The sequence below is a fragment of the Emiliania huxleyi genome (assembly GCF_000372725.1).
Source record: "Emiliania huxleyi CCMP1516 unplaced genomic scaffold EMIHUscaffold_233, whole genome shotgun sequence".
NCBI lineage: Eukaryota > Haptophyta > Isochrysidales > Noelaerhabdaceae > Emiliania > Emiliania huxleyi.
Window position 1 is genome coordinate 72,478 of NW_005200309.1, and position 23,449 is coordinate 95,926.

At 65.2% G+C, this 23,449-nt stretch overlaps 6 protein-coding genes across 6 annotated transcripts in view; 3 read left to right on the top strand and 3 right to left on the bottom strand.

The window, feature by feature from the left end:
• The window catches only part of EMIHUDRAFT_443325 (hypothetical protein), a 2,323-nt gene extending 1,019 nt beyond the window's left edge, over nucleotides 1–1,304 (bottom strand). The window contains exons 1-5 of the mRNA XM_005779269.1: nucleotides 1,249–1,304; nucleotides 935–964; nucleotides 704–794; nucleotides 210–245; nucleotides 1–43 (exon numbers count right to left, since the gene is read on the bottom strand). Coding sequence (XP_005779326.1) covers nucleotides 1–43; nucleotides 210–245; nucleotides 704–769 — 145 coding nt within the window. The 5' untranslated portion in view covers nucleotides 770–794; nucleotides 935–964; nucleotides 1,249–1,304. The remainder of the gene's footprint in view (nucleotides 44–209; nucleotides 246–703; nucleotides 795–934; nucleotides 965–1,248) is intronic.
• Nucleotides 1,305–5,674: 4,370 nt separating this feature from the next.
• EMIHUDRAFT_236319 (hypothetical protein) lies at nucleotides 5,675–8,106 on the top strand (the record flags this gene model as incomplete). The annotated part of the gene is made up of 7 exons (XM_005779270.1): nucleotides 5,675–5,788; nucleotides 5,860–6,147; nucleotides 6,287–6,382; nucleotides 6,464–6,661; nucleotides 6,768–6,992; nucleotides 7,303–7,562; nucleotides 7,641–8,106. 7 exons carry the CDS (start codon nucleotides 5,675–5,677, stop codon nucleotides 8,104–8,106), a joined length of 1,647 nt encoding a protein of 548 aa, XP_005779327.1.
• A 147-nt stretch (nucleotides 8,107–8,253) lies between these two features.
• Nucleotides 8,254–9,014, bottom strand: EMIHUDRAFT_236320 (hypothetical protein; the record flags this gene model as incomplete). Its single annotated transcript, XM_005779271.1, has 2 exons — nucleotides 8,254–8,273; nucleotides 8,855–9,014. The coding sequence occupies 2 exons, from the start codon at nucleotides 9,012–9,014 to the stop codon at nucleotides 8,254–8,256; spliced, it is 180 nt and encodes a 59-aa protein (XP_005779328.1).
• A 1,016-nt stretch (nucleotides 9,015–10,030) lies between these two features.
• On the top strand, nucleotides 10,031–10,963 carry EMIHUDRAFT_73472 (hypothetical protein; the record flags this gene model as incomplete). Its single annotated transcript, XM_005779272.1, has 1 exon — nucleotides 10,031–10,963. A coding segment is annotated over one exon (933 nt), but the record flags the coding sequence as incomplete, so codon positions are not given.
• Nucleotides 10,964–15,503: 4,540 nt separating this feature from the next.
• Nucleotides 15,504–16,034, bottom strand: EMIHUDRAFT_236323 (hypothetical protein; the record flags this gene model as incomplete). Its single annotated transcript, XM_005779273.1, has 2 exons — nucleotides 15,504–15,842; nucleotides 15,951–16,034. 2 exons carry the CDS (start codon nucleotides 16,032–16,034, stop codon nucleotides 15,504–15,506), a joined length of 423 nt encoding a protein of 140 aa, XP_005779330.1.
• A 338-nt stretch (nucleotides 16,035–16,372) lies between these two features.
• Nucleotides 16,373–16,612, top strand: EMIHUDRAFT_59395 (hypothetical protein; the record flags this gene model as incomplete). Its single annotated transcript, XM_005779274.1, has 1 exon — nucleotides 16,373–16,612. A coding segment is annotated over one exon (240 nt), but the record flags the coding sequence as incomplete, so codon positions are not given.
• Nucleotides 16,613–23,449: the final 6,837 nt, after the last annotated feature.

Sequence of the window (23,449 nt, forward strand, 5' to 3'; positions counted from 1 at the left end):
TCGCACTGCTCGAAAAAGTCGCGCAGCACGCCGGGGTCATCGCCTAACCAGCCACACTCTCGCCGATCACTCACTCGTTGTTCGTGGCTGTGCCTCTCGCGCAGCACGCCCGGGGGCGGGCATCGGCTCGCCTAACCAGCCACATCTCTGGGCGACTGATCAACGTATTGTTCACAGCTGCTCCTCGCGCGGCGGCCGTCGGTCGTTGCCGCAAGTCGACGAGTGCCACGGGTTGAGGCAAGCGCCTGTCGATTAATTAGCTCTTGATTTACTCAGTATTAAGTCGACGAGGGGTGGGGCAGGCGCCGGTTAAGTAGCGGTAGCAGTAGCTATAGGCAGCCTTGAGGATCGGACCACTCTCCGCCCTCGCCACAGGAGGAGGCGGGGGGGCGGCTGTGTCCGCATCAACGCACAAGCCCGGGCCAGCTGCCCCGGGCCCGAGAAGAGACGCACAGAGACAGTCGCACGCGACACATGGGCTGTGTGTTCACAGCAGCTCACAGCAGTTCACAGCAGCGCGTCGGAGTGACGGGGCGGGAAGAGGCGCGCGGGCCGGAGCGTAGTAGCGGTGCGGTTGGCTCAGGCTCAGCTACACACCTGCCCTCCCCTGTCGCTAGTCGCTTGGGCGTGTGGGTGGGGGTCAGAGAGATGGAACTGGCTTGCCTACTACCACCTTCTTCCAGCTGTACTACTACCACTATACCTGCCCCGCGCCCGTCGCGAGCCACCAGCGCCGCGTGCGCAGCGACGACGGCCGACGCGTGGGCATGCGAAACGGCAAAGGCGTGCGAGTCCTGTTCACAGCTGCGGGCGGTGTGAAGACAGTGATAGTAGTAGCAGCAGGCAAAGGCAGCGTGCGGGTCCTGTTCACAGCTGCGGGCGGCGTGAAGACTAGCTGCCGCCGCTGCGATCCGGTGCCAGAGGCGAGCGGATCCGAAAAGTGATGGCAGACGCGCAGACGCGCCTACAGTCCATGGCGAACTAGCTGGCTGATGGAGGTGGAGTCGAGGGGAGGCAGCGGTTACTACTGTGCAACTAGCTGGCTCATTCTCCTCTATAGGAGTGGCGTGTGCCCGAATGACTCATTCCTTCTCTCCTCCTCATCGGACATCGCCGTCCGCATGATGCTTGCGCGTTACTCCGCCGCTACTCCGCCGCGCCGTGTCCCAGCCGGTGAATTCATAGTTGAATAAGAGTCGAATCGTTGACTGACATTCCTCAATTGATTTGCGTTACTCCGCCGCGCGCCGTGTCCCAGCCGGTCACGTTGCGGGCGTGCGGCTCGCAGTACTTCTTTGGCGAGTAGTCGAGGTCCACCTGTTCACGGGCGGGCGCTGTGAAGAGACGCGGTGCACGGCGGGCGTGCGAAGGAGGGGGGGGGGGGCGGGAGAGACGGTGCTGCACAGTGACATTCTGTGTGAACGCCCCCCGCTTTTTTGATACACTCCAAAAATCCCTAGGCAAGATTCGGCGAAAACCTCGGGTCCTACCTATCCCTAAACTCCCGGGGTCCGCTTGGGCCCCTTGTTCTTTTGTGGTTCTTCCCCCGGACCCCCCGGAAAAACAGGAACTTTCGGCCTGGGCTCTTCTTTGGGGGGGGGGAAGAGAGGGGCGGGGTAAAGTCTGCCTCCTGCCCCGCGTTGCCCACCGCGAGCTGCAGCTTGTTCGCCCCGTCGGCGGCGGCGGTGGCGGCGGCGGCGGCGAGGAGGCGGGGGAAGTCGCGCGCGGCGCCTGACCTCGTCGAACCTCGCCGGCGTGAGATCTCAATCTCGAGGAGAGAGGGGAGGGGGGGAGGGGGGGGGGAGGGAGGGAGAGGTCGAGCGCGGCGCCGGGCGAGTAGCCGGGCACGAAGGCGACGTCGTCCTGAAGCAGTGTCGGAGGGGGGGGCGGGTGTGTGTTCTGGGGGCGCTCGAGGTGCGGGGGCGGGCTCCTTCTGAGAGGGAGGGAGGGGAGGGAGGGGGGGAGGGAGGGAGGGGGGGAGAGCAGTAGCAGCAGTAGCAGTAGCAGCAGCGAGGTCACGGCTAGTCCCTCCCTCACACCCGACGGCCGCCCGCTGCACACCACGTCCGGCATATCTCGGCGCGATCTCGGCGGCATCTCGGGCTGCATCTCGGCGGCGCCTCAAAGATGGCCGCCCAAAGAACGTCCGGCGATGCGACGCAGGGGTGGCAGCGCGCGGCGAAGCACTGCTGCGCGCGCAGGTGGAAGGCGGCGTTCGCGACCTTGTGCGCCGCTGAGAAGGACGACTCGATGTTGCGAGGCGACCGGCCCAGCCGCAGCACCGTCTCCATCTGCTTGCCGAGCCGGCCAAACGGCGGCCGGACGATGAAGAGGCTCTCGCCGGTGGTCGAGTTGGCCATGCGGACGGGCGAGTCGGCCGTCGGCGACCACGTCACCGCAAAGTCCTGCGGGAAGACGGGAGGCAGCAGCGCGTGGCACCAGTCGCCGGCCGCCGCGCTGAGCCATGCAGCGAGGCGCGAGGCGCGGTCGGGCGTGGAGGGCGAGTAGAAGACGGGGAAGGGCGTGCGAAGGGTGGCCGCGTCGGCGGCCGCCTGGATGGAGAAGAGGAGGAGCGCCGGCGTCGCAAAGGCGCGCATAAATCCGTGCTTCCCTCAGCCGCCGCGAAAAAAAAATAGCCCCGGGTTCGTTCTGGGGAGTCCACCGTGCTGTGTGTGTGTGTTGTGTGCAAAGCGCCGTCGCAACTGCCATGTCGGCAGGTTGTAGGCTGGTGCTCTCGCCCTGCTGGCGGCGCGGACCGGTGCCGCGGCTCCGAGCCCTCCTGTGGGCCCGCGGCGGCTCGCCGTCGCGGTGCCGAACAATGGGATCGGTGCGGATTCATCCCGGCGTGCCGCCGGTGGCGCTTCTTCGCCGAAATTTTGCTCAAGGTCTTTGTCGACAAAGCTGTTCCCGAGATCCTGCTGCTCGACTGCGCGGCGGAACCGGCCCCGGAATGCTGAGATGTGAGGCGCCGGCACCGGGGCTACAACGCGGGGCCATCTCCAGCCTCTCTCTGCTGCTGCTGCTGCTGCTGCTGCTGCTGCTGCTGCTGGTGCAGATGCTGCTGCTGGTGCGGCTCGGCTCTCCGACTTGACTCGCCGCGGGCGTCGCGGGCTTCTGACGCGGCGGGCGGCGTCGCGGGCGGCAGCGATCGCGGCTCGACGGTGGAGGTGGAGGCTGGTGGCTGTGGTGGACTTTGAGTTTATTTAATGGTCGAGTACGAGGACTGGGGGGTCAACCGGGAGGCAGGGGGTTCGACCAGGCGACGGAGGACCGTGGGCCATCGCGGGGACGGGTCCGTCCGGAGGACGAGCTCGGTAGATCCGGATGGTCTTCACGCCGGTGGATGGCACCGAGGCGTCTAGGACGCTACACTCTACCTTAAGCTCCTGAGGGGCGCGTGGTTGTAACCACGTAGTATGACTACAGCCCACCACAGTCACCCTCCCCACTCCTCACGTGTGTTCACACCCTCACCCTCTCCTCTCTCCTCTCTCTCTCTCTCTCTCCTCTCTCCTCTCCTTGTCTGTGCTGTCTGCCTGACTCAGGCGCCGGTGCCGCCGAGGAGGTGGGATGGAGCTGCCCGACGTCGCCTACCTGCAGGGCCACGCGCCTTCGCGGCCGCAGTCGCCCGAGACTGCCGCGGCGGACATGCTGCGCAAGCTGGACGCCGAGGGCGTCGCGCCCTGAGCGAGCGCTCGTGGGCAGGGCAGGGGGGGGGGGGGTGCACAGGCACGGTGCTGCACAGTGACATTCTGTGTGAGCGCACCCCGCTTTTTGATACACTCCAAAATCCTCAAGCAAGATCGGCGAAACTCGTGTCCTACTATCCCTAGCTCGTGGTCGCTGGTCCGTGTCTTGTTGTCTTCCAGGACGCAGGAGACAGGACTTCAGCCTGCTCTCTTCGAGTGCGAGATACTCGCAGGCCCTGAGACAGACGCCAAGAGCGCCTGCCGCGGGCGGTCTCAGCTCTTGTGCCGCGCCACTCGTACAGCGCTGAGTTGGATTACACCATCGTAGGCACGGTGCTTTCATCGTCACCGACGCGATGCGCGAGCAGAGCCTCCGCAACGAGTTTGAGAGCGAGACGGCCAGGCTACAGCAGGAGGCATCTTTGACGCAGCAGCAGCTCGCGCTCCACGCTGTGCGCGACCGTTATCTGGCTCGCGTGGATTTCAACCTTGGGCTGTGTGCAAATCGGTGCCGGTGCGCAAGCAACGTGCCCACAGATACGTGCCCAGTGAGCAGTGTCACGAGCAGTGTCACGTGCCCAGTGTTGTGCACGTCCCGGTGCGCAAGTCACGTGCCAGTGGTGCGCAAGTCCGGTGTTGTGCAAATTGGTGCCGGTGCGCAAGTCACGCACGTGCCAGTGTCACGTGCTTAGTTTATACGTGCCCAGTGAGCAGTGTCACGTGCCCTGACTTGCCCAGTGTTGTGCACGTTTAGGTCTTTTGTGTGCGACCGTGCAAGTGTCGAGCGATTCCGTGTGCGAGTCTCGCCCTCGGCGAACCCGCTTATAGCAAAGAATTCTTAGGATAGCAAAGAATTCTACAATACAAGCCCCTCTCATTATTAGAGCCAGTTTTTGCCACTTCGGTTAGCTCTTGTGGGTCCGATATCGAGACCCAAATATCTGACCCCGGAAATAGAGGCCATGTGATATTTGGGTCTCGGATTTCAAGATTAGAGACCCCTGGAGAGCTAACGAAGTGGCAAAAACAGGCTCTTAGAGACCCCTGGAGAGCTAACGAAGTGGCAAAAACAGGCTCTCATCACAGCAGACTGGCACGAACTAGCACCACAAAAGGCACAGAGCAAAGAAGGGGTAGGGCGTGGGCCTGTGGGCTTGGAGCGCACCCCACCCCGCTCAACGCAAACACTGATTGCCATGGTTGCCTCTCGCCTCGCCCCTCGCCCGGCGCGACGCAGCGCGAGATGAGAGCTGCCCCCGCGCGTGCCCTCTCGCCTCGCCCCACAACCACCACTGCAGCGAGCCCGTGCACGGCTGCACGCTGTGCTGCGACCGCCGCGCGAGCGTCTCGATCCGAGGCTCGAGGGCCATGAATCTGGCGCAGCCGGATTGCGGGCAGAGCGGCCACCTAGCGCGCAGCCGCGAATCGCCTCCATGCCTACTGCGCTCCCGCGACGCCCGAAGCAAGCGCGCGCCATGCTCATCCCATTTATGCTGCTGACTCTCGCTCGCCGCCTCCTGCGCCCTCGCAGATCCAAAACAACGTGGGCGAGACGGGCGTGCCGCGGTGTCCTTGGTGCCGGGCCTCAAGCTGCGTGCGCTGCGAGTAGGTGCGGCCCTCCTGAGTCCCCCGTCCTCTCGATTCCCCCTCTCAAAGAGGCTCTCAAAGTAGAGAGAAGCAGCACTGGTGACCCGGAACACAATGTGCAGCAATCAGAGCAGGAGATTAGCCGAGATTGGCCGAGATTCAGTCAAGATTTCGTCAATTAACATAATTGACGGAACTTTGACGAAATTCGTGAGAATGTGCTGGGGCATCTTTGCGAGTTGACTAAATTGACGAGATCACCCCGAGATTTCGTCAATTAGCATTTAATTACGACATTTGACCTGATTTGGAGCACCCCCCCCTCCCCCGCCCGTGAATATCACACACCCGCCCTCCACCGCCCCCTATCACAGGTACGAGTGAACTCGAACAACAACATGTCAGAGAACAAGACGGAAGTGAAGGCTCGCATCATGCCGGCCGAAGACGGCAGCATCAAGGTCGTCTTCTTCTCCGCGCCGACGTCGCCTCCGCTCCTCGGAGCAAAGGCGGTGCGTGTGCGCTTGTCGTCACAGATCTCCACTCTCCTCCCAACACGCTCCCCATTCTCCCTCGCCGACAGGCGAGCGGCGCCAAGAACGCACCCGTTGAGGACGTCACCGTGGCCGAGTCCGGCGCGGAGGCGCCCCTCGACGAGAGCATCCTCAAGCAAGACCTGGCCGCGGAAGAGGCGGAGACGGTCGACTCGGACCGGGCCAAGGCCATGTTTGCCGCCCACAAGCCGAGCGCGGACGCCGTTTTCTGGTCCAAGTTTGAGCGCCCGACCGACCCACCGCCCGCCCGCACCGGCGTCACCAAGAACGGCCCGGCGCTCGAGCCGGTCACCGAAGACTCGCCGGCTCTCGAGCCGGTCACCGCCGGCGGCGCGCCGCTGCCGTCGATCAAGGAGTTTCCGGAGGAGGAGCCTGCCGCGGCGGCGAGCGCCTGACATTCTGCGCGCCGGCGTCTGCCAACCCACTACCTGACCCCGTCCCGCGTTCGATGCGTAGGGCGACGCCGACTGGAACGTCTCGACCAAGGAGTTTCCCGTGGAGGAGCCCGCCCCGGCGGTGAGCGCCTCCCAGCACCCTTCTGTGCACACGCGGGTATTGCGGGGACGAGGGAGTCCCACAGGTGGGCACACTTATATTGATCCTGTGACCTCTCGTCTCTGCCGCACGTCACAGGGCATCGACGAGTGGAAGACCCCCTCCCCGCTCCGCAAGATCGAGCGCAAGGGCGAGTCCAACCTGGTCGACCGCTCCAAGAAGACCACCAAGAACCTCACCCCGATCGGCCGCGTCGACCCCAATGGATTCGCTGCGCTGCTCGGAACGGACGTCGACGAGGAAGACCTCGCTGGCGTCGGCTCCGGCAAGGCGTCTGTCAACGACGCCCCGCCGTCGTCGACGACGCCCTCGGCGCGTACCGCCTTGCCCGTGTTAAGCGCACCCTGCCTGCTCGTGACAAACCCTCGTCCGCACTGTCCAGGGCGGCGCCGGGGAGAAGACCGAGCCGACGTCGACGCGCTCCGGCTTCGGCTTTGGCATGTTCGGCTCGCCAAAGGGCAAGTTCTGCTCGTCAAAGCTGCTGTGCGTCATCGTCACCGTGGTGATCGGTCTGGGCTGCTCGGCCTTTGCGCTCTCTTCGCACGGCTCGGGCGGCGTCTCTGAGCACCTCGAGTCGGTCTTCGTGCCTGACGCGGCCGCGATCCCGGTGAGCGCGATGACTGGGGGGAAGCGGCTAATGAAAGTGTAGATCAGCAGCGTTTGACGACCACCCCCTTCTCTACAGTCTCGCTCCGCGGCCGACGACAAGTCGACCACCGACAAGTCTAGCTTCACGGCGGGCGTCATCGCCGAGGCAACGGATACACACACGCGTACACCTCTTGTAAGGGTCGATGGAGTAGCATTTCGAGAGTCCCAATGCAGCAGCAGCAGCAGGCAGGCAGGCAGGCGGGAAGCTGACGAGAGAGAGTAGACTTGCGGCGTTTGACGGACCACGCCCCCCCGCTTCGCTACAGTCTCGCTCTGCGGGCGCCAGCGAGTCTAACTCAAAAATCATCGGCGCCGATGAGGCAGGCGTCGTCGCAGAGGTGGTGGCCGTTGCCCGAGGCTCAGTCGTCGCACCGCGCCGTGGCCTTCAGAATTCCTGCAGCTGCTCTACGTCGTGGCAGTGCAGTGCCGTTGAAGGGTGCGCGGCTTTTATGGCTTATATGGACTGCTACGAGCTATGCATCTCAAATCAGGCTCTACTGCAAAATTGCCTAAATTCCATCGGGCAGTGCGCGGATGTCACCATCTCGTGCAAACCTACGCCCACCGGTCGTGTTCATGTTGGCTGTCTCCCTACCACGTGCAGCCACTTGTGTGATGCTGCCACGACTGCCACGAGCCAGCTCAGCAAAGCATCCCTTGCCATCTTCCTGCTCGGTGCCATCATTTTCGCAGTTGTGGCCAAGGGGTGCTGCGAAAATTGCAACCGACTTTCTCTCCTGCTGTTGGTCGTCGGTTGGCTCTTAAACGCCCTGGCCGCGGCTATCATGACTACAGTTGCGGTTGGCATCGATCAGAAGCGCTGGCCGATCCCGTCCTCGCTCGCCACCTACCTCGGACTACCTGTTGACGACGACCTCTGGCAATGCTGCGAATTTGAAATCTCTCCGGAAATGTTCGCGGGACTCGCTGCGACGTGGTTGGAGGTCGTTGGCATTGCCGTCGCTCTGTGGAAGGTGCCGTGGCTTGCTGCGTGCTGCCCGCGCTCGACGCGGCCACTTATGGTCGAGCATGACGTTTCGGTAGTTGCGATGCAACAACTGCAGGCGTAGCTTCTCAGTCATGCACGTGTGCGCCGCAACACATATCTCGGCACACTGGAGCGGCCTGGTTTGCGCTCTTGCAACACATGTGAGTCGTGACATGGACACCGCTTTCTTTTTTGTTCGTTCTGTGAGGGCAACGTTGCGTTCTGTTGTTTATGCGCCAGCCACAGCGTCTGAGGGTGGGCGTCTGAGACGAAAAAGTGTCCGCGGCTGTGAGCTGTGTCGAGCCTGCACGGACCACGGCATCGCCATCGCGCATCGGAATTCGGCAATACGGCTTTAGGAACAATCAAAGAATTCTGCGAGTTCCCCGCAGGCTCAGTGGGCGACTTTTGTTTAGTAGACATGATTAATAATTAATTCAAATCTCAAATCATACGTCAAACAACCGTGGAGACCATTGACGGGTCAAACATCGAAAAGAAACAAGAGTGACGCTAGACGGCGGCCGAGCGGTGGGTCTGCAGGTCGGGGCCCCGCTGCTGTCCGGGGAGCGTCGACATGCTGATCTCTCTGCGCGCAACGCGTCTGCTGCGTTGCCTCGTCCTGATCCACCAGGCGAGCGCGAGCGCGAGGATGGCAGCGGCAATAAGCGCGGGCACGATCCAGAGCGCCACGGCTATCGGATTGCGCAGGGGCGGCGGTGGCGACAGCGGCGGTAGGGGTGGCGACGGCGGCGACGGCGGCCACCCTGGCGGCGGCGGGGCTTGGGGCGGCATTGGGAGCAGCTGCTCGGAAGAGGAATTCGTGGCACGTCGGTAGCTGAAGCGGCCGTCATCAGCGGTCCACTCAAGCCACTCCACGTCAAGGTAGATGTCCTCCTCGATGAGGTGCAGCACCATCGTTTTGCCCGCGATGCTCCTCATGCGGTAGTCGGCCGCCGCCTTGAGGGTTTGAAACTTCAGGCCGAGCATGGCGTCCGTGGCGCCCTCCGCCCACTCCGTTCCTTGAGGGCTGGTCCCCTTCCAGCCTTCGCCACGATCAGGCGAGCCGCCCGCCGCGACGTTGATCAGCGAGCCCTTGTCGTTTCGGGTAAGCACTACGTTGTGTGTGAGCGCATCCTGGCTTTCTTCGAGGTTGGAGTCTGCGTACGGCGCCTTGCGGAAAATGATGGCCGGCCCTCTCCAAACCGTGGCGTACAGCGTCGGCCGTGGCGAAGGTGGTGACAGCGACATTGCAGTGTCACCACTTCCGCCGCTGCCACCGCCGCCGCCGCCGCCGCCGCCGCCGCCGCTGCCATCGCCGCCGCCGCCGCCGTCTCGAGGTGGATATCCTTTGGCCGCGTTGGGTACATGTAGCGAGGATTGGTGTAACCCGAGCCACGGAGGCGTGTTTTCTGACGGCCGACCGTCAGTGCACGGACTTGCCCCTTCTCCGACTGCCCCGGCTAGCCCTCTCTCCTGCTCTAAGCGCCTGCCGTGTGGGGCTCCTGCTGGCTGTAGTGCTAGTCGTGGGCGTGTGGAGCACCCCTTGCCGCTTGCCCCACCACTTTCTGTGTGGGGGGAGAAATGTGTCTTATACCTTACCCTACCACGCCGTCTGCACGTACCGCCACGTTCTGCAGCACAAACCCTATTGGGTGCCGGCACGAGCCCGCACGAGCCCACGACACCGTGTATTACCCGTTAGTCGTTGCTCGTTCTCGTCTCCCGCGTCCCGGGGCGGGGGCGCGAAACCTGTCCTCCCTCGTTTCGCGTTTCCCACTGAGACAAACCACTTCTACGTTCTAGTTCTCTGGGTAAGAAAATTTTCAAATTAACACCCGAACTCCCTCGCGCGACAGGCGCGCACTTTTACACGCCTTGGCCGCGAACCACGCCTGGACTAGGCACCAAACGGCGCCCAGAATCGCCAAGCAGACGCAATCGGCCAGGTCTTCCGACTCCTCCCCCGCTTGGGGCAAGACTGCGCTCACGATTGCCAGACGCTCTCCTCGATCAACAACCTCGGCACGCTGCTGTACGCCAAGGGCGACCTGGACGGCGCGGAGGCGCTGCTCCGCGAGGCGCTGGAGGGGTGCCGAGAGACGCTCGGCGACCAGCACCCGGACACGCTTTTCTCCATCAGCAACCTCGGCGCGCTGCTGTCGGCCAAGGGCGACCTGGACGGTGCGGAGGCGCTGCTTTGTGAGGCGCTGGAGGGGAGGCGAGCGACGCTCGGCGACCGGCACCCGGACACGCTCACCTCGATCAACAACCTCGGCGAGCTGCTGCAAAATAAGGGCGACCTGGACGGCGCGGAGGCGCTGTATCGCGAGGCGCTGGGGGGGGGCCGAGAGACGCTCGGCGACCGGCACCCGCACACACTCACCGTGATCCACAACCTCGGCATGCTGCTGGAGGACAAGGGCGACCTGGACGGCGCGGAGGCGCTGTATCGCGAGGCGCTGAAGGGGTGCCGAGAGACGCTCGGCGACCGGCACCTGCTCACGCTCACCTTGTCCAACAACCTCGGCGAGCTGCTGCGGGAGAGGGGCGACTTGGACAGTGCGGAGCCGCTACATCGCGAGGCGCTGGAGGGGCGGCGAGAGGCGCTCGGCGACCGGCAGCCGGACACGCTCATCTCGATCAGCAACCTCGGCTTGCTGCTTCACAACAAGGGCGACCTGGACGGCGCGGAGCCGTTCTGTCGCGAGGCACTGGAGGGGAAGCGGCAGACGCTCGGCGATCGGCATGTGGCCACTCTAACTACGCCGACCTTCTCCGCGAGAAGGGGGAACTGCACGCCGCGAGGAGGGCGATGGGCGATGCGCCAGGGGTTGCGCGAGAGACAATCGGAGCGGACCACACACCGACTCTCGTCCTCGCAGCCAAGGCGGCACGCATTGCTATCGCGCTTGGAGAAGCTGATACGAACGCCTTGACCGAGGTCATCACGCGCATGGAGGCGGCGCTGGGTGCCGAGCACCCGCAGACGCGCAAGTATAGGTCGCTCGTCTCAGCGTAAGGCGAAGGTCGGTCTGACAGCGACTCAGCGAGCTGTGAGCTGTGAGGCCCGCGCAACATTTTGATTTTGTATCGCTGTCTTCTTCTCAATTTCTCCTCACAATTCTCTTTGACTTTTTGTTCTTTCAAAACTCCCCGCAAGTCGCGCAGAAGAGAAGTGGCCAAGGAAAGAGGTTAAGAGCTCCGCGCAGCGAAACCCCTCGAACGACAGCCGCGCTACGATCAAAAAGCAGCGAGGCCCCTCTGAGATCGAGATTTGTGAGATCCGTCCGCTACCCGCGAGTACACTTCCGGGCCGGACGGGAGCTGGAGGCGCGGCCGCGGTCCCTGTCATAGCTACGCGCGCCATGGGGCTTCACAGTACTCACAAGTGCCTTTGACGAGACTTCCACCTTCCAGCTTCCTTCACTGCAACCCTCCCCTCCCCCCCAGCAGTGAATGATAGACGCCCAGCCCCCCTTTCGACCCGTGCTATGATGTAACTTATTCCGGGGCCGGTGTGCGGGGAGCGAACCTTAACGACCGCCCAGAAGCTTTCTGAGCGAACCAATCGGGCCGGGATCATCAGCATATGTCCCCTCCACAACATCGTGGGCGTTTGAGCGGTATTTGAGGAGTATCGCCACTCTGAAGTTCGGCCGGGTGGTCTGCAGACCCCCCCCCCCGGAGCAGCAGAGGCTCCGTGGGGTCGCAAAGTCGACGCTGGGAGTCGCACTCGTCAAGCCATCGCAGCACCACGCGGTCCGCACGTACCGCCCACATCCCCTCCACCGCTGAGAAGGCGCAGATCGACCGCCGGGCCGCGTAGTTGTCGTTAAGGAGCGGTTTTTGGAGCCGTACGAAGAGGTCCCAGACGGGCGAACATGCGGTTTTTCGACGACCACACGCGATGTGGTATCTGGTTTTTGCTAAAAACGGGCCGCCTAGTGCAGCATCACTAGTACAACACGCAACCACACTGAGAGCTCCACACTAGCCGGTATAGGCGAGCCCCGGCGGCCTCACCGTCGCCGCTCGCGGCGGAGCCGACGGCGGAGCCACGGGCGGGTGCGACCTTTTGGGGGGACATGAGCTCGCCAGGACGTCACCGATGGCTCGGCGCGCCTCTTCCCGCCTGCGCGGGGCGGCCTACCTACAGGAGCGAGGGGGAGGAAGACGGAACTGAGCACTAGGTTCGTGACCCCGTCGCCGGCAACGGCTGGGAGAGGGGCGGCAAGCGACGGGCGGGTCCGCGACCTTTTGAGCGGCCGTGAGCCGGCAGGGAGGCCGGCGATGGCTCGGCCAGCTCCTTCCCGGCGGGTTCTCGTCGGGCCGTGCCTGGTCGGCGGGGCGGGTGAGGTGAGCGGGCCCGGGAGTCGCATCTGCGCGTCCCCGGCAGTGGTAGTGTGGGGGTAGATGGGAAGTGCGGAGATGGGAGGCAACGCGCCTGTTTGATGGCCGCACGAGGCAAAGTTGGGCGCTCCGAGCGCCCTCTCGGCGAGAACGAATGGGCTGTGCATCGGTCAGAGCGTCATTGAGAGGGAGGTGGTCGTACGCTCACTTTGTCGGCCGCGCGCGAGGTGAATACTGGGTGTGAGGCGCGCAGGAGGCGAGGTTGGGCGCGCCGGCGGTCGAGCCACCGAAGAATTCGACGTGGCGCAGCTCCGCGCCGGCGGGGACGACCGAGTACATGATGTCGGCGGCGGTCACGCGACGAGGGAGAGCCGCAGGAGCCCTCTGTGGAGCAGGCGCGCGAAAGCAGCGATGAGTGGAGCCGCGATCAGCCACCTGTGGGCGGTCATCGGGGTCGCGGTCAAGCTCGCGACGGGGTGAATCTGGTGCGTCTAGTATCACTGGTGGGCTGGGTGTGCAGCAGCGGCGCTCAAAAAGAGGGAAAAAACTCGACAACTGTTTGGAGTGTCTACATTCTCGAGGCACCGTTCTCGGCCCGGCCGGAAAGCTGGCTGGTGGTCGCGCGCGGCGCGTCAGCGCCACTCCGACTGGCCGGGCACCTCGGCTGGGTCCATCGGCAAGAGGCCCGCGCCGTCGGCCAGCCCCGCGAGCGCATGGGCGGCCGGCGCGAGCGGAGAACGACGGGCCGAGATCGGCTGGTTTGGCACGAAAAACGAGAATTTTACAACAAAACTCCCTCGCACGACACTGGGCACAGGACTGGGCACGGGACTGGCTCGCACTGGCACTAACACAGGTACACTACGGGAGCCGCCTAAGCGACTCCTGCGAGGGTGGCGAGGCACTTAGCTCCGTGCACCCGCCCACCCCCGCCACAGGCAAGCTCATTCACAATCTGCTCTGCATCGTACAGGTCCGACTCCAGCACGTCGGAGCCGAGCTGGTGCACCTGCCGCTCCTCGTTCATGTGCTTGGCTGCCGCCTTGAAGGCCTTGGATTGGTTCGCCAGTCCGAAGCCCCGCGGCCCCTGCAGCGCGCAGCGCGAGCACCGAGCCGCGGGCGTGTCCCTCCGATCTCCGGGAGGGTACGCACACAGCACCTCGGGGATCTGAGGAACGCCCGGGGCGCCGTCATTGATGATCTCGCACACGGGCCCCTCGTCGTCGTCCGCCGGGGGCTCCTCGCCGCCGCTGTCCATCGCCGCGTCTGAAGCGGCGGCCGGTGCCGCGTTGGCCCGGGGCGGCGGTGCGTTCCCCTTCGGTCTGAGATGCCGATTGCCCAGCCCGTCAGCAGCAGCGGCCACCCTGGCGATGGCGACGCAGTGCTTGTCGTGCTGGAGGAAGAGGTGGAGCACGTGTTGTGGCGTCGCCACCGCCGTCGGCCACGTGATCTGCGCCATGCACCGCTCGTCCGAGTCGAACTTGATGGAGTCGACAATAATCGGGACGCCGAAGAGATCGGCGACACCCAGTAGAAATCCATCGCATCCCCACGCGTTGGTTCGGACCCCGAGGATGAAATCGCTGAGGTCGCGCGTGTCGTTCATAGGCGCATCCGATGAGAAGCCGGCTCTGTGCACCGACAGAAGCAGCTCCCGCACCGTCGTGGGGTCCCCCTGGCCGGGCGGGGCGAAAGGCTGGCGGGGTTGCCGACTCAGCACTCCTGGCTTCTGGAGGTGGTCGGCCACCGCCCTGCGCAGCCTGTCGCTGGCTCGCTTGGCGTCCCAGGCCTGGCGCATGGACAGCAGCCCGTGCGAGGCCAGCACGCTCTCTGGTAGCAGTTTGCGGAGCTGCCATGCGCACGCGGCAATCATGCAGTCGCCGGTCGCGTCTAGGTCCGCCGCCCTCCATTGGCAGTCCTCGCAGCCAAGGGGCGGGTTGTGTTTGTCCTCCAGAGCGCGGGCCAGTAGCGGGAAGCTCCGCGAGCAGACCCCGAGCCGCTCGGACGGGCCGACGGTCGCGTAGTGAGCACCGGACGCGGTGAACAGGGACAGGGCCTCTCTGAGGGCACGGATCGAGTCCATCTCCCAGAGGCGAGCGCCATCCCCCCCGCCCGCTGGCCGCGGCCCGCCCGCGTCGCTGGCGTTGTCGTGCGGAGCCGCGCCTCGGGCCTCGCCACCGTCGATCTCCGTGGGTCGCAGCCTGCCTTCAGGCACTTGGCGCTCGCCAGCGGCACCCCCGAGCATGATCGTGTAGTAGTACTCGGTCGGATCGTCGGCATGGACCTCAAGCACGACGGCGTCCGCATCCGGGTGTTCACTCGCGTAGACGACATGCTCGTCCTTCTGGAAGCGGGGCTTCTCAGCCCGAGGGCCTGCGGTGACGCTGTGGTCGCCCGCCGCCGCCACGCCGCTCTCGCCGCCGCCGCCGTCCTCCGCGGTGTCGACGGGCATCTCGTCCGCATCGTCGTCGTGCTTTCGGCGGCGGTCCTCCCGCGCGGAGGGCGAATGGCGCGGCTCCCTCTTGCGCTGCGGGCGGGCCTCTGGCTGCGAGGGCGATGGCTGCGAGGGCGATGGCGAGGCAGCCGTGCCGCTCGGCTCCGACGGCGATGCGACCGCCTCCGAATTGTCGCGGTAGCCAGATGACCTCTCATACTAGTATCATCGGCCATGGCCGCAGGAAGCGCGGGGGATTCCGCTGGGAGCAACACGGAGCTCCGTTGGACGCGTTTTCAAGATTAGCGTGTCAGAGTGAATTGGAACTAGCCAAACCACGCCTGGGCGTGGATCGCGTCACACCAATCCTCGCTACCCAACGCGGCCAAAGGATATCCACCTCGAGAACCTCGAGAGAGGTCGCGTTCTGTGTGTAACAGCTTGCACGGTCCGTCGCCTGTTGACACTGCGCACTGCCAGCCACTCTGGCCACAAGGGGACAAAGGGTTCTAGCTCGCTATCGACTGTCGTGACTTTTGGAGCACTTGGAGTGCGGTTGGCAACCTCACACCCAGAGCCGGGGAGCTAAGAAGCGCACCCAGAGGGACGGACGATTGCATCGGGCGGCTAGTTTTTATATTACCCAAAAGCTAGGCTACACAACGCCCTCTATGTTGGGTCAAGGCGGGCGCCTAGAAGAAAGCGCCGCCCCCCGAGGGGGAATCCCACCCGTACCCCGAGCCCCCGTCGAAGAGCGCGTCGAAAGCGTCGTCGCCTTCGTCGTACTCCTCCGCGTCAAAGCACCGGACCGGCTCCCCCCGGCCGTGCTCCCTTGCCCAGCGCATCTGCCGAACATGCGCACGCTGCTCCTCGCGCGCCCTCTCCTCCGCGGCGCGCGGCGTCCACCCGGTGGACGCCAACAGCGACTCGAGCGTCGCGCGATAAATCGCCTCGCCTTCCTCGCGTGATACCACCTCGCCCGCCTCCTTCGCCACCGCCTTCTTCCCACGCCGCGATAGCTTCTCGCCGCCCTTGCTCGCCAGCGCCGGCGATGCCGTGGCGCGCCCACCGCGCCCGCGCGCCCGCGCCTGAAAGGTAGCCCTGCCGTGCCCGACGTCCCCCCGCGCCCGAAGGATGACCCGCGCCTCCTCCTCCGTCACGGGCGTCTCGCGACCCCCTCGCGCCTGGAGGATAGCCCGGGCCTCCTCGTCCGTCACGGGCATCTGCGTCCTGTGCTGCAGGGCAATCCTCAGCGCCCGGACGCGCTTGTCCTCCTCGGCCGTGGCCGCCGCGCTCGCCTCCGCCGCCCCAGAGCCCCCTCCTGCCACCGCATCCTCCGCGTCCGCGCCGCTGTAAGTAGAATCCGAAGCTCCGGCGGACGCAGCAAGTGGCTGCGAACTGTGCCCGGTGTCGGTATGGCGCGTCGCTAGTTTCTCTAAAACCACAGGCAAACTCGACGGCGCTGTCCATGTTCGCCACGCTTGTCGCTCTCGCCTGCGGCGCGACCGAAGCTGCCGTAGAGGACCCGCACGCCAACGGCCTCTATAAGCGGGACTCGCCCGTCACCTCGCTCACCTCCGCGCGGCTCGCTCAGCTCGTCGAGGGCGGCACTCCGACGCTGGTAGAGTTCTACGCCGAGTGGTGCGGGCACTGCCAGCAGTACGCCAAGACCTACGAGAAGGTCGCGGCCGCGCTACGCTCCGACGTGCCCGGGCTGCTCGTCGCCGCGATCAACTGCCCGTCGCACGAGAAGGACTGCTCCAGCCACGGCGTCCGCTCCTACCCGACCATCAAGCTGTTTGGCGCGGTCAACTCGTCGGAAGGCGCCGCCGGAGCGGCCGCGCCGGACAGCAGCGCCGACGGCTCCGACGCTCCTCCTCACGAGGAGGACGAGGCGATGAAGGGAGGCGGGATCCTTGTCAAGGTGCGGTGAGATCGGTGAGATTTTAGCCAGAGGCAGTGAGAGGCAGTGGGATGCGCCGAGATCCAGGACACTCCAGTGGTGGTGGTGGGAGGCAGCAGTAGGTGGCTGTGGGCGTCCGCCCCCGGGTCGGCCGAGTGCGACCTCGCCACTGATCGCTCTGCACTCCTGGAGTAGGCTCGGTCGCCAGACGCCTTGGCAGCCTTCGCCCGCGCACACCTCCCCGCCGCCGCGCACCTCGCAAAAGTGCTCGCCGCCGCACACAGCGCACACCTCCCCGCCGCCGGCGCAGACGCCTCCACCTCAGACGCCGCGACCGCCGCTGCCAACGCCACCTCCGACACCGCCGCCGCCACCGCCACCGCCGCCGCCACCGCCACCGCCACCGCCGCCACCGCCACCGCCGCTGCTGCGGTGGCAGCAGCCGACGCGGCCGCCACAAAAGTGTCCTCCGCCTCCGCCTCCTCCGCCGCCGCCACTTCCACCGCCTCAGGCGCCGCTTCCGCCGCCGCCACACCGCCGCCGAAGCCAAGCAAGGATGCGGTCGGCGATGAGGAGGTTGGCCCAAGCAAGGAGAAGGTTGGGCCCGTGCAGCCGGCGCTACGGACGGCGAGCGGCGGCGGTGGCGGGATCGGCGGAAGGCACAGCGGCAGCGGCAGCGGAGGAGGAGGAGGAGGAGGAGGAGGAGGCGGAGGAGGAGGCGGCGGAGGCGGCGGCGGAGGCGGCGTCGGAGAAGGAGGCGGCGGCGGAGGCGAAGGCGGAGGAGGCGGAGGCGAAGGCGGAGGCGGCGGAGGCGGCGGAGGCGGCGCTAGCGGAGGCGGCGAGGCAGCGGCCGCGCACAAGGTTGCCATGTCTCCGCCAGGTGGGTGTCTAACTCAGTGGATGAGTCTCGCTGTGAGGTAAGTCACCGGGTTGCCATGTCTCCCCCCAGGCGGCTCTCCGCTGCCGCGCCGGCCCCAGCTGCTGCCCGTCCCTGCGGCGGACGTGCTGTACGCGGCCCGCCACTCGCTGCTCCGGGAGGTGCGTTCATTAACATGAAGCAACGGTGTTAATTAACTCACACGCGGCCCGCCACTCGCTGCTCCGGGAGGTGCATTCATTAACATGAAGCAACGGTGTTAATTAACTCACACGCGGCCCGCCACTCGCTGCTCCGGGAGGTGCATTCATTAACATGAAGCAACGGTGTTAATTAACTCTCCGAGGTGAGACACGCCGCGGCGGCGGTGGCGACGCCGCGAGGGTCGCAGGGCACGGCGGCGGAGGCGGCGGAGGCGGCGAGGCGATTGGGGGCGCTGCGGCTGTGGGTGTCGGCGCTGGCGAGGGGGGTGCCGAGAGCCGTCGATGGAGGCTTGCTCGCGCGACGGTCTTTGCAGGTGGTTGCTGGTTCTGGCGGCGTGTGTTGAGGGGTCCTCCACGCGGCGGTAGGCTTGCTCGCTCGAGGGCTGGCGGAGCTCGAGGTTGAGATGGACGCGTGGGAGATATGGGGAGATGTGGGGAGATAGAGCGAGATAGAGGGCTGGCGGAGCTCGAGGCGCGAGATATGGGGAGATATGGGCAGATATGGGGAGATAGAGCGAGATAGAGGGCTGGCGGAGCTCGAGGCGCGGGATATGGGCAGATATGGGCAGATATGGGGAGATAGAGCGAGATAGAGGGCTGGCGGAGCTCGAGGCGCGCGATATGGGGAGGTATGGGGAGATAGAGGCGTGGGAAGAAGCGGACATATGGGGAGATCTGGGGAGATCTGGGGAGATCTGGGGAGATCTGGGGAGAGATGGCTGTGAACAGGTTGAGATGGACGCGTGGGAGGAGGCGGACTTGCCGGGCGAGCAGCAGTGGGCCGGCATGCTGCAGCGAGCCGGCGTCGCGAGCCCGCCGCCAGCCCCTTTGCCTCTCGGGGGTGGAGGAGTGAGTGAGTCTCGACCAGTATCTCTCGGCTAGGCATCTCCGAGTCGATCGGCAGCCCGTACACCTCGGAGGCCGCGACTCGGCTCGTGATGTGCACGTCGGCGATGCCTGCTGCGTCCCTTCCTTAGACCTAATTGCATCCGCGGCAAACTCATTAGGCTCGTGATGTGCACGTCGACCATGCCGGCGCGGCACGGCTACCCTTGCTCGCTCTGGCCCCTCCTCCTCACGCCGCTCGCTCGCTCTTCACACCCTCCTGCTCACACCCCGCAGCTGTGAACAGGCTCCTCTTCCACACGCTGCTCGCTCGCTCTTCACACCCTCCTGCTCACACCCCGCAGCTGTGAACAGGCTCCTCTTCCACACGCTGCTCGCTCGCTCTTCACACCCTCCTGCTCACACCCCGCAGCTGTGAACAGGCTCCTCTTCCACACGCTGCTCGCTCGCTCTTCACACCCTCCTGCTCACACCCCGCAGCTGTGAACAGGCTCCTCTTCCACACGCTGCTCGCTCGCTCTTCACACCCTCCTGCTCACACCCCGCAGCTGTGAACAGGCTCCTCTTCCACACGCTGCTCGCTCGCTCTTCACACCCTCCTGCTCACACCCCGCAGCTGTGAACAGGCTCCTCTTCCACACGCCGCTCGCTCGCTCTTCACACCCTCCTGCTCACACCCCGCAGCTGTGAACAGGCTCCTCTTCCACACGCTGCTCGCTCGCTCTTCACACCCTCCTGCTCACACCCCGCAGCTGTGAACAGGCTCCTCTTCCACACGCCGCTCGCTCGCTCTTCACACCCTCCTGCTCACACCCCGCAGCTGTGAACAGGCTCCTCTTCCACACGCTGCTCGCTCGCTCTTCACACCCTCCTGCTCACACCCCGCAGCTGTGAACAGGCTCCTCTTCCACACGCTGCTCGCTCGCTCTTCACACCCTCCTGCTCACACCCCGCAGCTGTGAACAGGCTCCTCTTCCACACGCTGCTCGCTCGCTCTTCACACCCTCCTGCTCACACCCCGCAGCTGTGAACAGGCTCCTCTTCCACACGCCGCTCGCTCGCTCTTCACACCCTCCTGCTCACACCCCGCAGCTGTGAACAGGCTCCTCTTCCACACGCTGCTCGCTCGCTCTTCACACCCTCCTGCTCACACCCCGCAGCTGTGAACAGGCTCCTCTTCCACACGCTGCTCGCTCGCTCTTCACACCCTCCTGCTCACACCCCGCAGCTGTGAACAGGCTCCTCTTCCACACGCCGCTCGCTCGCTCTTCACACCCTCCTGCTCACACCCCGCAGCTGTGAACAGGCTCCTCTTCCACACGCTGCTCGCTCGCTCTTCACACCCTCCTGCTCACACCCCGCAGCTGTGAACAGGCTCCTCTTCCACACGCTGCTCGCGCACGCCTCTCCGGAGCACGCGCCGCAGACGCTCGAGGTGACTCCTGCGCTGTCCCTGTTGCGGCTCGCCACCCATGACACCCGTTGAAGCTCTGTCCTAAGTACTCTGACCACCTCGGCAGGCGATCCTGCGCTACGTCGACGTCTTCTTCTCGTGCGCCGAGTGCGCGGCCGCCCCCCTCCCCTCCGGCCCTCCGACTGTGAACGGCGTCTCTTCACAGCTCCTCCCTCCCCTCCGGCCCTCCGACTGTGAACGGCGTCTCTTCACAGCTCCCCCCCCCCCCCCCATCGCCGTGGCGTGCGGAAGGTGCGTCGCTCACTTCCGCTCTCTCGCTCTGCACCTCTCGCCGCCGCCCGCCGCCGCCCCCGCCGCCAGCGCCGCCAGGGCCACCAGCGCCGGCGGGGGAGGAGGAGGAGGCGAGGAGGAGGAGGAGGAGGCGAGGGGCGCTGCCGCGCCGCTGGCGGGTGGCAGCGCTGCGTTCAGGCGTCGAGCGACGGGCTGCGCTACTGGAGACACCGGTGGGTGACGAAAGAAAAGCATCGGCTCGCCGAGCAGGCGCCTCTCGCCCGTCGCGTCGGGCGGATCTCATGGACAAGCTTGCCTGACTAGTTCTTCACAGGCTCGGCTCGCCGAGCAGGCGCCTCTCACCCGTCGTGCGGCGGATTCGGCTCGTCGCGTCCCGCCGCGTGCAGGCGAGAGGCTTGATTAAGTAATTAGAATTACTAATTCACTAGTTCATTCGCCTCGTCGCGTCCTGTCGCGTGCAGGCGAGAGAAGCGATGCAGATGCACATGCACATGCACATGGACAGACGCCCCCACTGAATGTTGCACGCTCATGCCACACAACATAACAAACATCTTGTGTGCTTCGCGCCGCCTGCTGCCCACATTCAGAGTCCTATTGACGTACTATCAACGGCATCAGTGCTCACAACATGGATACTCGCAAATGGCGGTGGTAATCGCATCGCCGCCGTGCAGGCTGCGTCGCTCGGCGGCGCCAGCGCGGACCAGGCTAAGTTCGCCGCCATCGCCGCCAATGCCGCCGCGGCGGCGGGGGTGGCGCCGCCGCCAGAGGAGGCGCGCGGATCGGCCGAGATCACCCGAGATCACCCCGAGATCACCCCGAGATCACCCCGAGATCACCCCGAGATCACCCCGAGGGTACCCGAGATCACCCGAGGGTACCCGAGAGTACCGAGCTGTGGCTGAGATCACCCGAGATTGCCCGAGATTGCCCGAGATTGCCCGAGATTGACCTTCAGGCGCGGGACGCGGTCGAGCTGTGGCTGTGGGCTGCTCACAACGAGGTCAACGCGAGGCTGCGCAAGGAGAGAGCCTTAGGGTGTAGCCGAGAGGTAGCCGAGGTCTAGCCGAGGTGCAGCCGAGGTCTAGCCGAGGCATAGCCGAGGTGTAGCCGAGATGTAGCCGAGGTGCGGCCGAGGCATAGCCGAGGTGCGGCCGAGGTGCAGCCAAGGTGTAGCCGATCCCGCCTGTGCCTGTTGGTTCACTAGCTGATCTCGCCACTGGTTGAGTGACAGGAGATCGCCGCCGGCGATCACGCCTTCGCCGAGTTCACCCCCGTCGCTTGGCCTGCCCCGCGGACTGCGGCAAGCGCCGTGTCTGTGGACGGCGTCTCTTCACACCTTCCAGCTGTGAACAGGCCACCGCGCGAGGACTGCGTCGACTGCGCCGCCCTCCTCCCAAAGGCGGCGAGCAAGGGGGGCGCGGCGGCGCGGCGGCGGCAGGGGAAGCGGCGGGCGAGCGAGGCTGCGGAGGGGGGAGGGGAGGAGGCGGAGGGTTGGGTCGAGCCCGCCGTCCTCAAGCAGCTGCACGCCGCCTACTGCCTCGAGCCAACCTTCTACTGCTGGCGCGCGCACGAGGCGCCCGCCGCTTCGCCAGGCGAGGAGTCGCCGTCGCCGCTTGCGTCCGCCGCAGCGCGAGTCGGCCCTCCTCTGCTCTTTGCTGCTCGGCTGCACTCGGCGAACGAGCTCGGGCTCGAGACTCCGCCCTCTCTGCTTAGGCCTCCTCCTCGCCGTGCTGCTCGCAAAGAGGGGTGGGTCTGTGAACGGCGTCTCTTCACACCTTCCAGCTGTGAACAGGCCTCCTCCTCGTCGTGCTGCTCGGCTGCGGCGCGGCTCGCGGCTCGGCTGCGCCGTGAGTGCGAGATGCGTCTCTTCACACCTCCCCGCCGTGCACAGGCGCGGCATGCGGCGGGTGCGACCGGCGGCGGCGGGACCTCGACAAGGGGCTTCCCATGTGGATGGGGCAGGTCGCCGAGCACACGTAGCTCATTATTGATCACCACGTGCTGGTCAATCACACACTACTCGTTACGTGCAGGCCTCCAAGCGTGGCTGGCTTGGCCGGCGGCGCGGCAAGGCGCTGTAGATTGTGGGGAGCACTGTGGCAGTGCACAGTGGAAGTGTCGGCCTAACGGAACAGGCTCGGGGAGGCGAAGCGGGGAAGTGAGGGGCTGTCTCTGACCGCAGCCGACTGGCGCGACCGCCGTGTGGAAGTCCCTGGTGGGTGCAGGTGGGAGCTGGGCACTTGCGGAACTCACTCTCTTGCACCGTGCAAGCGATAGACAGCGTTGCATAGACTACCGGTTGAGGGTTGTGTCTTGTGAGGCTAATAGCCAACCGCACCACACAGTTGGAAAAGTACTTCTCTCCAAATAGAATAGTTTCACTGCGACAAGGCCACTAATTGGGAGACCAGCCGTTTGCGACGCACATGATGGACGGACACGCACTGCCACAGGCTAGTTCCATTCTGACACGCTAATCTTGAAAACGTCCAACGGAGCTCCGTGTTGCTCCCAGCGCCCTTCCTGCGACCCTAGCCGATGGTACTAGCATGTGAGGTCATCTGGCTACCGCGAGAGCGACCCAACTCGTCGACGTCGTCCGATGATTGTGCCTCAAAGTCAGCCTCCGGAGGCTATCGTCGCGTCGAGCCGGCAGTAGCCGTGACATGTGGTTCCACCACCCCTCGTAGGCTTTGCCTCTGACCGCCACCGTTCCCAGGCTGTCTAATGGGATGGAAAGGAAGGCTGGGCGAGCGTATAGAAGCGTGCTCGACCTTGTCGTGGCAACCTGCACGGCAGCGCTGGTAGGCGCGATGAGCGTCGTGCCACCTGACCCAAGACGGGTCGCAGGCGTCGTACCGAGCGTGTCGAGACCGTGTCCTGATGTGATCTGCACGGGTGGTGAGTCACGTCGGCGTCAAAGGAGCGACGTGTGACCTGTCAGAGCTTGATCTCCGATCTCAGCGGCGTCGAGTCGTCTCCGGTGCGCAACAAATGTACCTCCCCAGGACGCGCAGAGGCAGCTGCGATCGGAGATCAAGCTCTGACAGGTACCGCGGCACCTTTGGAGTGAGGTAGTTAACTCGCCGGCGTCGCAG